This window comes from Thamnophis elegans, chromosome 4 (assembly GCF_009769535.1).
Source record: "Thamnophis elegans isolate rThaEle1 chromosome 4, rThaEle1.pri, whole genome shotgun sequence".
Classification (NCBI taxonomy): domain Eukaryota; kingdom Metazoa; phylum Chordata; class Lepidosauria; order Squamata; family Colubridae; genus Thamnophis; species Thamnophis elegans.
Window position 1 is genome coordinate 67992541 of NC_045544.1, and position 12970 is coordinate 68005510.

General features: G+C 37.8%; 1 protein-coding gene across 1 annotated transcript in view; it reads right to left on the minus strand.

Annotated features, from left to right (window-relative positions):
* ARID4B (AT-rich interaction domain 4B) overlaps positions 1-12970 on the minus strand; it is a 98666-nt gene that overhangs the window by 20628 nt on the left and 65068 nt on the right. The window contains 2 exon segments of the mRNA XM_032216036.1: positions 3580-3590; positions 7464-7627. Of these exon segments, the coding sequence (XP_032071927.1) occupies positions 3580-3590; positions 7464-7627 (175 nt within the window).

Consider the following 12970-nt stretch of genomic DNA (forward strand, 5'->3'; position numbering starts at 1 on the left):
TATATAAATTTCTAATAAAGTTAAAGCACAAATCTTTTTTTTTTACTATTGATAAAGAGTGATTAGCAATTATAGATGGAAGATACAAAGATGTAACTAAAATCAAGAATGTTCATTCAAGGAAAAGCTGAATGGTTAAGATACATACATATTGTATGTTTTTAAATAGATTGCTGTAATATGAGGACCAAGCAACCTATCCCCAATTGAAAATCCTGAATTATAGATAGGAAGCGAAGTATTGAACATCTTGAGATAGAAGTCCTTAGAAGAAAAGTCCAGGTATGGCTTTGAGGAAATTTATTTTGCCATGTCTGCATCCAGTAAAAGCTCATGTTTCTTGATTTCAACTTTGATAAACCAATACAAGAATATTTGTACGCAGCTGATATCCAACGACTCTTAAACATGTTTCTTAAAACTGATGTGTAGTTTTTTACATAAGTAAAAATGCAAAAGTTGTAGTCTTAGAGAGCTGTGAACCACAGGCTTAGAGCTTTACAGCATTAGAATCAGAGTTCAGTATAGCAATAAGATTGCAAGAAAGATAGAATGTTAAGCAGGACCCATATAATTCATTTGAAGCAAATAAGGTAATATTAAGGAAAATCTGAGATTTAAACCTTCAGAATAGAAATGAAATAATCCAGTAAACAGTAACAAAAAGGAACTATATTAGAACGTCCTTGGAAATGAAGACACATGTTTCTTGATCATAATTGTATATTGTTTGGTATTAATGAATTGATTCAAAGAATTCTCCATCAATTCTAGAAGGATTCCTATAACAATAAGATAAATTCCTATAACAATAAGATAAAAAACAGATAATTTTTATCTGCCATGCACTTGTATCTTAAAATTGTACAAGACTACTTTTCCTCTATAACAGTCACCTTTTCTCTTGGTCAGAGAAAGAGTTACTAGCCACCCATAAACTTCAATAGCTTCGAATGGTTAAGAATTGGGTCTCCCATCTATCATGCCAACATGTCAACTCTACAGTATTTGGAAAAGGAAAAATATCAATTGCCACAAAATTTCTCCTAAGCATATGTCTGTCAGCAAAGTTCAACAGAAGCTCAATAAGTCAACATTCCAACATTATAAAAAATTAACTATTTAGCTTGTCTCTCATATGTGCAAGAATACACAGAAAGAAGCATTTAACTGTTCTGCAAATTAATGAGGTAAATCCAGTGACATATTTTAATCTTTGATATTCTAGTAGATGACTATCCTTCTTGGATATTTTAAAATGTATCCCATAAAGTTTCATCAGTTCATACAAAGCATAATCAACAACAATATCTGGAAGAAGTCAATATGATCCTACTGGTATTAGCATAATTCATCAGAAGATTGTTCTATATGTTATGCTGCTCAGATACTTTGTCACTAAATATAAAAAGTAAATTGAACATTTTGCAAATAAAATAAGTTTGCGTTATAGGAATAAAGATTCTGATTTCAATAATTTGTTATTCATTATAGATATCCTGACTTCAAATTATACACTTTCAAAGGAAAATGCTATTTTAATACATTTAAATCTCCCACTTAGTACAATAATCCTAATCCTTTGTCTTTAGTTTGAATTCTGTCATGACATAATTCTCAAACGATAATTTTTTAAAGAAATTATCAAATAAACCTATCTTTCAAAATATATTTTAAGAAATTCAGCCTTATAATTTCTTCTTCTGACTCCAAATATTTATTTAACTAAAAATCTATCATGAAAACCCTTTATAAAAATTTAAACAAAACAGTGATGTAATTCAGACTTGATTCCATATAAACATGAAGAACATTTTTTCTAAGCGCAAAGTAAAAATATTTTGCTTTAAATTTTTACAGTCCTTTCTCCAAAGGCTACATGCAAACAGAAAATTGTCAGTAAAGCTCAAAACACAATCCTAAATCTCTTACTGCATTTCAGAGACTAATAAAGTACAGATTATATAAAAGGCAAAGTGTTATTAATTACATTATTAAAGCCAAAACCATAATTGAACTACATTGCATTTCAGATGCATGTATGGATTTGGTAATAATAATATAAAAAGAGAGAATGCAGACTTTAGGAAAATATGATGCCATGGTAAGGGAAGAATGGAACACCCAATATGCCAGTTGGGAGTGTTATATTAATAAGGATATAAATTCTTCTAGGAGGAGAAGAGAGGGAGAAAGGGAGAAGGAGAAGTTATAACTTAATGTGCAAGGTATTTATTGCACTTAAAACAAAATCCAACAGCTATTATTCTGGCATCTTGCCAGGCATGATTTAGAATTGGAAGCCACGTAACCTCTGTTTACTAAACTCAGATTATGTTCACACAAGTGTAGTCAATTAAAACTATATACATGCCACTCTAACCTTGGCCATGCTGATTTTGGGAATGTGTTCTCACATTTGTTTTTTTTGACTGTCTATTTGTTTGTTTAAAAATTTTTATATAATTACCCAACTCTGGGTGGCTCATAATATATATAGTACTAAACTCTGGTGTCAGTCATATATATTAGCCAGCCCCTTACATTTTTCAACTACTTTCTACTCTGAAACCAAGTGTAAACCAGTTCCTCCTCTGGCCACGGGAAATCAGGTAGACTGTTACCAGTCTGCTGTAATCCCTAGGAGTTCAAATGATCCTATATTTAAAATGTCTCTGACAACTTCCACAACTCCATGGAAAGCCAGCAGATATTCTACGTTGTTCTGAGGTCAGAAAGGCAACATACAACATTTTGGTTAAAAAATTAAATTATTAGCATAATTATGCCATGTGGAAAGAGACAGGGAACATCATGGTCAAGAGATGAAATCAAATGTCATTGGAATACAACGAGGAGGAAGAGAAATGAAGAAACGGAAGATGAAAGGGCTATAAGTCTCAGAAAGGTACAGAATGAGAAGACAAGGAAGATCAAATGAAGAACATGTGGCAAACACTAATTACTGTGAGAGTTATTCAACACACCAATACCCTTCAGTAGGGATTGAAGGTCCAATAAGTGGACCTCAATAGAGCGAGAGAGTGAAGCAAAATCCCTGCCTTGTACAATGTAGTATTTCTGGTGATGTTGGTTCCATGGCCAAAATCTGCCATCATTGCCTTCTTATTCGAGGGAGGGAGGGAGGGTTTTCAGTTGCTCCCTGCCAACTTCTCACAAGGAAACTCAAAAAGGAAGCTAGCAGGAAATCTGAAGTTTCTCCAGCTCCCTCAGGTTTTTTGCTCACCCTTGATCATTCTGTTTCTCTGTTCTTAGGTAAGGAAAAATATCTTAAATAATGACCCAATGGGACATGTGCTGTCTAATAGGAATTATAATTCATTATAAAACTTATAATGAAGTTAACAGCCACTGCAGAAGCAATGCCCAAGCATAGGCCTCCATGTTTCCTTGGGGGAAAAAAAGAGTTCTTCCCCACTTCATTGGAAGGGCAGGAAAAAGGCAAAAATGTAACAATTGCTGGTATATAAGACTCACATTTGAAACTAGAGTACTGAAATTCGTGTGCATTTACTTAAAATACATATTTTATTTCATCTAATCAAAACTCAAAAAAACTTGTTCCTTGACTGTTCATTTTTCCTCCTGGTTCTTGCCGAGAGGTTTGGCACTAATCTGCTGTGTGTTGGGGGAGGGTTAATTCATTAATAAAGTTAAGAATGAATGTAATCTTATTTTGTTGACTTTGAACTATGAAAATCATCAGAATTTGTAAGCTCTAGTATTAACTATACTTAGCATTGGTACAAACATGCGGATTAAAATCTCAGCTAAAATGGGGAGTGTGTGATTATTTTCTAGAAATGAGAGAAGAAATAGGGAGGGATATTCCCAAGCATATCACTATAGGAACCTAGTATTATATAACCAATCCTTAAAACAGACAAATAAATACTGGTCACACCATGTTAAAAGTTCCTGTCCTTTAAAATGCAACCCGTGCAGAGTAAAAGAATAGAATAAATCAATCTGCAGATGCTGGCAATATTCAAAAACTAGTAGTAAAGAACATTTTGCAATTTCAACAAATTTAATTGTAACAGAGTAACACAAACTTCACTTCGTAAGTCCCTTCAATGCAAACATACTATTATTAATTTCCAGAATGGAGCAGTTACTACAAGATTATAGCGATAGTAAATTTTATACTGTTTTTAATGAATTCCCAGTAAATTTTCTACAGGTACCTGAAATTACAGATATATTTCAATGTTAGTTTCAGTAAATTGTCATATCTTCTAAGAGAAGTTACATTAAATCACTAAATCCTTCTTTCCCATAATAAAATAATGCACCTTTGTCTAAACTTCCTAATTTATAAGTCAAGAGGTAATAGTTGCATACTGCATTAACAAACTTGCTGATGCACAGACAAGGGAAGACCTTGGGATTAATGAATCAGAGTTGCAGAATGTTAGAAATGAACGCAGATTAGTAAACTGATTTTAAAAAATCTAAATCTGCAACTATAAGATGATAGAGACAGAGACAGACAGACAGACAGACATATACATATAACCTTGAAACATTAGATTATATGATAATCATATAGTAACTTTAAAATGGATCCTTTTATATCCCATTAGATTAAATATCTTTATTTAATCACAAAATTTGAACAGCCGTCGTTATATGCTGTAATCTAATACGACATATCAAGTAGAATTCTGCAAAATTCAGTAATGAAGGCCTAAGGAGATTCTTGGTCATCCAGGTCATCGTTGTCCCAAAGGTGCTTTTTAAGGGGCAACTGGACTAGAAAGCCCAGTTGCCTCTTGAAAAAGCATCTTCGGTTCAGTAATGAATACTTTATAGCTATGTAGTTTCAAAAGCTTGCTTTTATTGTATTACAGCCTACGCCAAACTTTGAATCATCCTATATATTTCCATAAAGCTGCAACAAAGATGTAAAATGTCAAATTCTGAAAGCATTGAGTAAAAAGGCCAGAAACCTAATGGCAATAATTTTACAACTGTATTTTATATTGTAACAGTTTAGCAACAGGTTTGCAACTTATTTTTTTAATTACCAAACACTATATCTGAACAAATTTTGATAATGAAAGACTTTATTGTGATCATTAACCAGCATAAGAATGAAGCTTTGATGAAAAAAACATCCTCACAGTGTTTGCAGTGTTCCGTCCACAGACACAAAAATAGGTTTTAAGTTTAAAGGCATCAGTACATTTTGGTACTTAGGGGACTGAACAGCCAGACCAATATATGCAAGCTATGGAACTGAAGTAGAACAAAACTGCACACTGAAAGCAAATCACTAATGCTTTCTATGTTAACATGAGTTGTAAACATGATCTATGAGCCAGTATCTTCCCATCTAAAACATCATATAAACACTACATTGACAATGTAAATTGTATGTATCTGTATCTCTGTCTCTCTCACACACCTACACATAAGTACACACACACGCACACAAACATATAAAAATAAACATTCTGGAGCAGTTCTATTGCCCCAATATCCTAAAACAAAAGAATGACACTGCATATTTCAATCACATGACTAACATATTTAGGTGCATAGGTAATATGATCTTTGTATGATAATGAAACTCAACCCAGAATCAACATTTCTACATGTAATGCCCAGAATTTTCTAAAACCTTGAGAGCTGTAAAATAACTTTTTAAAAGGCTGAAATTCAATTTAATATTTTTATTAACTAAAAATATAAATGAGTCACATCACATTTTGGGTTAGTAAGAGACATTACCATTTGTATAGTACCAATATACAGTGAAACTTCATTTTAATGGGAAAAGTATTCATTATTCACAAATTTCCATTAATAAATCATAATTGGATTATGTCATTTTCACACTGACATTACATAGATTATACAAATTATATCATTTGCATCTATTGTATTCACACATATGTGAGACCATTACATGAAATGACACAAATTATGTAATTTGTGTGATGTTAATGATGCAAATTATGTCATATGCATTATGTCATTTAAACGACGTCATTTTGTTAATGACATAAACTGCCATGTAAAGTCTATCAAACTTCAGTAAGTTGAGGTTTCACTGTATTTAACATTACCATGGTTACAGATACATTGTTAAAACATTTACATTCAAATGTAGCATATGCTAATGAATTCTAAAGTAAAGTATGCAAGGCAACTTAGTTTTTCCGAAATGATTCTCAAGTTTATTCCATACCTACAGTGCTTCCCTACATTTTCTTAAAGGGTCCTTTTACTTAACTTCCCTACTTTCTTAGCAGGTTTTTGTCACAATCTAATTTCAAAAGTCCACCAACAAAATCACTGTAAATATGTAATTATGAAAAGGTAATAGAAATTCTCAATAAGGCAGTTAGTGCAGTTAACTGAGAAATTAACTCACTTGTCTTATTAATAATACAATATAAAATTTGAACAGAAAACTCCTACACATTAGTTCTGGGAGTCCTTTCCTCCTCAAAGTCTAAATGCCTTAAAGATAAATTTCCCTACTCTAGTAAATGACAGCAAAATCACAGACACTGGCTATATACATTTCCAAGTGATTTTGCTTGAATCATTCCTTCTGTCAAATACTGACCAGCCAAACACAATGAGTGAGGAGTGAAAGAATGAATAGAACTACTTCAGCAAATGCTTCAACAATCTCCTTAATACCTACTGTCATAGGAAAATTCTAATAGAAAACAAAGGCAACAACACAAGCAATAATTCTTACTTTAAGATCAGAGGTTTATTGTTTCTAATAATTTGGAACATTAGAAATGAATAGATATAAAAGAAATAATAGTAGTAATACAGTTGCATTAACAAGCCAATGCAGTGGGCCAATGACAAATAGCAAGTCCTACAAGGACTGCTATAAATCAAAGGGCTCCAAGCTGATCTTTAACCCTATCCTTTATACTGTTCTTCTAACCACATACACGTTTCACAACTTCACTGTCACTTTCCGTGAACACCTGTACATTACTTTCAATTCCTCATTTCCAACAGTTTCATTCTTCCTGTTTTAAATGAATCCATACAAATGCATATTTCAAAAAAACATATTTCACAGCAACAGCTCAGCAGGATTACAAATATTTTTGATAAATTTTGAAATCATCCTAGCTAAAAACTTTGGTTCATATCTCTTTCTTCTGGGCTGCTATCATCTATAGGATTTACTGAATCTAATAGATCAATAGGCTATATTTCTTGATTCTCACACTACAGAATTTCTGTTAATCAAAGACCAGAATAAAAATTCACACTGATGCAAATAAAGTGGATATCCATACAAATTATATCCAACAAAAATTTCTAAGTAAGGCAGAAAAGTGATAAGAAATGTAATATCTATCCTTCCATAGTTTTTTAAAATTTACATCTTGTTAAAGTCTGTTTTAAAAAAAGCCTTGCTCCTCTCATAGAATTTAAAGGAAATAAAAGAATCTTACTTTGATATCTCTCTCTCTTCAGTTTCTGGAATGGTGTTCTGGTTTTCCAGATTTTTACATTCTGTGTCTTCTTTACATTCCATGTTGGTTTCATCATTTGTTATGGTTATTCTTAACTCTTTCTCCTGGTCATTTGGAGGTTCCTGAAAACATTTTTTAATCCCCTATATGAAAGAGGAACATTGCTATCATTTACAATTAAAGAAACCAAAAACCAACAATCAATTAACATTACATCCTTACTATTCATCCACAGTAAGGGTCCATTTTCATGTTTTGTTCTTAAGGTGTATTGTGGGTAGGCTTATGAATCAGCTTCATTGTTAGGTATGAAAAACTGCACGTTTAGAAATAAATTTGCTTGCAAATTGGTGCCCTGCCCAGCATCTTTAAGAGAGGATGTACATGACCGCAAGCAAGAAATAGGACGGAAGTCTATCATCAAAAGAGCTACAGAATAGACTACGTGGTAATTAAGCTAAGCAACCACTAAGAAAAAATCACATGATTGTAACTGTACTTATGATTTTACTTCAGTTTTCCTTTGCTTTATAGCATCAGAAGGATACAACTCAAACAGCTGAGTGACCCAAATGATGAGAGGTGCTTCCAAAATTTGATTTACAAGGAAACCAGATAAATGGGCAAATGTTATATAACCTTTTTCTCTCACTCTGCTCCCCTTTGGAATGCTTATCCCAATGCTGGGATAATTAGCAAGAAGAGAATTGATGTTTGTATTTACATTCATTGGTATTACAAGTGACTAAGCAGCATGTATTGGGGAGTACACATTGAAAGGAATGTGCTAGAACCATCTGTTTGCCTACTCATTGCTCTTAGCAGGGAACCCACAGGGCAAATCTGATTAGGATTTTGTCAGTGTCAGACAGCAAGAGAGGGATCTAACTCTAATTAAGGTCAAAGACCTGAGCTTGTTAACTTGTGATTAGCACTTTTCAGGGAATGTGCTGTTTTGTGCACAAAAGCAGCTCAGGAGGAGATAGCTTGTTTAAGCAATCCCAGGGGGGTGGGGGGAGACATAGGTCAAGCATAGGACAATACTACCGGATTGTAATGGTGAATATGTGACTAAAAGAGACAGACACAGCAAAGGTCATAAATATGAGAATTGGTTGCAAAATTATTTTTGACAAAATTAAAATTGCCTGCAAAATAAAACGTCCTTTTATAAAACTAATTTGATCCTTCATTAACAATGATTGTATCCAAAGATATCCTTCTCTCTTTACAGTAGAAAACATGAAAAGAAGATAAGTTTTATTGGAAAGAAAAGATTAGAAAAGGGGAGGGAAGAAGGAAGGGGCTCCTCCCAAGCAATGACTAATCTTCAAAGACAAAAGCGTCTTAAGACTGCTTAGAGTCTTAGAGTCTTCTGAATGAACATTAAATAAGCTACTACTCAATTGCTGCCCCATTCACACCCAAATGGAATAGAGGAAATTCAGAATTTCAGTTAATTATAGCAATTCATTGGAATAGAAAATAATATATCTCTGTTTTAAATATTAACTTCTCCCCTTATTTTTGATGAAAAGGTTGTTTTAAAGAAAGCATTCCTATACAGATAGTTATTGTTTAATGGCACTAATTAAGACAGGATATTCTATTGTTAAATGAAGCATAAATAGAAAAAACATGTAAGTGCACCACTTAGCAACAGCAGTTCCAAAAGTCACAGTTGCTGTTGTTAAACAAGGAATTTGTAGATTGTTAAGGAAAGACCTCAAGTGACTGCAACTTCCTCATTGACTTTGGTTGTGAGAAGCCAGCAGGGTAGGTCGCATGACTATGGGACACAGCTGTAAGGTCTGGTTCTATCTACAATTCATTCAGCACCATTTTAAGTGCAAATGTGTGCTGAATGAGTGATCATTAAACAAGGACCACCTGTAAGATAAATCAGTATTAACATATGTTGATTTTCAGTTATTGTAATTGCTTATAATGTCACTGAACTCAACAGGATAACATCACTGATGATCATCTTCAAAATGCTTGTTATATCCCAATATTAATGCAACAACAAATTCATTATCAGCAGCAGTATTTTGGAGGCATTTCCAATTGAAATAATGAATGGGATTTCATGATAAAGTTGCAAAGTATCTCACTCAGCCATCACTGAAGTACTAATAAAGGAGAATATTTGTAGCTTAGGGTTGACATGAGGGGTCCTTGGTGCTCTCTTAGACCACCTCCACCAACCCTGACAAGGCAAGCCACTAGAATATAAACTGAGAGCAAACAACACTCTTTACTGATGAAGTTACCTAGTTTGGGTAATGAAATGTCTGCAAGAAAACAAGCAAGCTCAGAAAGCACTAAGGACTCCTTGCATCACTGAAGTGTTACAAAGTTTGTCTTTGTCTTCTCGGTTCCTGCCAAGTGCCAGGACAACTTCATACAGTTCTCTTGGTAAGATTTTCAGAAGCCGGTTGTCAGTACCTTCTTTTATAGGGCTCAATGATTGGCCCAAAGACATCCAGTTGGCATTAATTTTATTATTTACTCTGCCTTTTTAAATATATAACTGAAGATGACAAACATACTTAATACTCCCATTTTTATCCTGTGGTTGAACTGAGAAAAAGTGATTGGCCCCAAAGTCCCTCAGATGGCTTTCATGTCTAAGGAAGACTCAGAACTCATAGTCTCTCTCTCAAAACTTGGCCCAGAAGGATAATTATATCCATATTAGCTAGTTATTTTCTAGAACAAGGACATGTTCTTCTTTTGTATTCCTCACACTGGAAGAGAAGAATCATTCCAGAAAAAAAAGATTAAATTCTTAAATAAGTAAACTATTTTAGGGAGAAGTTTAAAACTACTATTAGTAGAGTTACCATAAAAGTAATTCTACTGGTAAAAAGAGAAATTTCAATTAGTATATAAAGGCCTAGTTGTGTAGTGATGGAGACATGGAGAAAAGTCCGGAAAAATCACACTATATCTAAAGGCCCAAATGATATTTTGAGATCTAGTTTGGAAGGATATTAAAGTACCAGATTAGAAAAGACCGTTGGCTTACCTGAACGGTCGTTCTCGGGGCACTGCGAAGAGAGCCCAAATGCTGGGTTAACACAGCCTATCTGCCCTTGGACTGAGTGAAGTTTTTCTTGACCACGCCTCCCTTTGCCTGCACATGCTCAATTCGAAAACGAAGGAACCGTCCTGTAATCAATTACAGTCAATACAGCCACATCGTTCAAAATACAAACACCCGGGTGGGTTTGGGCTCTCTTCGCAGTGCCCCGAGAACGACCGTTCAGGTAAGCCAACGGTCTTTCTCCAGTGCACTAATCAGAGAGCCCAAATGCTGGGACATGCCCAAGCTATTGAGTCCCAGGGTGGGGAAGCGCCGAAGCCTCTGGCATTTCAGCCACTCTTTGTAATACTCTTCTGCCAAAGGAGGCTTCGGCTGAGGCAAAGGTGTCAATCTTATAGTTTCTAATAAAGGCCGTGGGGGAAGCCCAGGTGGCCGCTCTACAAATGTCTAGGATAGAGGCCTGGGTTGCCCAGGCTGCAGACGTTGCAGCGCTCCTGGTGGAGTGAGCGGTGATTCGTCTCGGAGCCGTCTTGCCCTGGTGCTCATATGCCAGTTTGATGCAAGCACGTAGCCAACGTCCCACAGTGTGAGAGGAGACCTTGCGGCCCAGGGACGCAGGGAGGAAGGAGACAAAGAAAGCCTCTGACCGGCGGTAGTCCTTTGTTCTCTTTACATACATGCGCACGGCCCGTCTCACGTCCAGCTTGTGCCACTCACGCTCCTTAGGGTGAGAAGGATGGGGACAGAAGTTGGGCAAAATAAGTTCTTGAGTCCTGTGAAACAGGGAGTTAATTTTCGGAGCAAATGACGGATCAAGTCTCAATATTACTCTGTCCGGGTGAACTACGCACAAATCCTCCCTGACAGAGAGCGCAGCAAGCTCGGCTACCCTGCGAGCGGATGTAATGGCCACCAGGAAAGCGGTTTTGATGGTGAGGTAGCGCAGACTGGTCTTTTTCAAAGGCTCAAATGGGGCTTTGGTCAGGGCCTTAAGCACAAATGGAAGATCCCATGACGGATACCGGTGAACAGTTGGAGGGCTGATGTTCGCTGCTCCCTTGAGAAAGCTCTTGATCTGGGGGAGCTGACTCAGCGAGCGAGAGGAGCCCTTTGCCAGGATGGTAGACAACGCTGCAACCTGGCGTCTGAGGGTGCTGACTGCAAGGCCCTTATCCAGACCCTCTTGCAAAAAGTCTAGGGTCTGGGGGATCGAGGCTGAGGAGGCCTCTATGTTCCTAGTCTTGCACCACCGTGAGAAGGCGGCCCAGGTGGCATCGTAGATTCTAGTCGTAGAGGGCTTCCTGGACGCTTGGATTGTTCGAATGACCTGGTCAGAGAATTTTTGCTTTCTCAGGAGCTCCCCTTCAAGTGCCAAACGGCTAGCTGCAGCCACTGGGGCTCCGGATGGGTGATGGCCCCCTGGCTGAGGGCAATCTTGTCCCGGGGGATTCTCCAAGGTCTTTGAACTGAGAGGCTGACCAGGTCTGCGTACCAGGGCCTTCTGGGCCAGAAGGGAGCCACCAGAATGAGGTCTGCCTTTTCGGTCAGGAGCTTGTTCACCACTTGAGGGATGAGCGGAAGTGGAGGGAAGGCATACAGAAGTCCCTGAGGCCACGCTGACCTCAGAGCATTGGTTCCCTCCGCCTGGGGCGAGTGGTAGCGACTGAAGAAGCGTGGGAGCTGTGTGTTGTTGTGTGTGGCAAACAGGTCTACCTGTGGCTTGCCGAACCTCCTCACGATCTGCTGGAACAGGTCCGGGTGCAGGCGCCACTCCGAGTGGTCGATGCGTTGGCGGCTCAGCCAGTCTGCTTCCCGGTTGCTTACGCCGGAGATGTGATCTGCACTGAGAGAAGCCAGATGACGTTCCGCCCACCTGCCCAGCGCTTCTGCCTCGAGCATGAGGGCCTTTGATCGAGTGCCCCCTTGCCGGTTTATGTGCGCTTTTGTCGCCACATTGTCTGTCATCAGCAGTACATGAGCCCCTCTTACTAGAGATGCGAACTTTCTCAGCGCTAGGCGAGCTGCCCTCAGTTCCAGCCAATTGATGCTGTGGGCGGCCTCCCTCTGAGTCCATCGGCCTTGGGCTAGGTGGCCCTGACAGTGGGCGCCCCACCCCAGGAGGCTGGCATCCGTGGTGACAACTAGTCTCTCCGGCTCCTTGAACAGGCAGCCCTTCCTGACTGCCTTGGACCTCCACCATGCCAGAGACCGGATCACCTTTCGTGGGAGCCGAACCCGCCTGAGTGAGTTGCTGTTCCTGGCCCTCTGCACTGGCAGCAGAAACCACTGCAGCTCCCTGGCGTGAAGGCGAGCCCAGGGAACCACCCCCAGGCACGAGATCATTATCCCTAGGAGCTGGGACAGCTGAATGATGGGTACCGACCTGGCAAGGCTGCAGTGCTTCACTCTGCGTCTCAGGTTCAACAGCCGGTCTGGC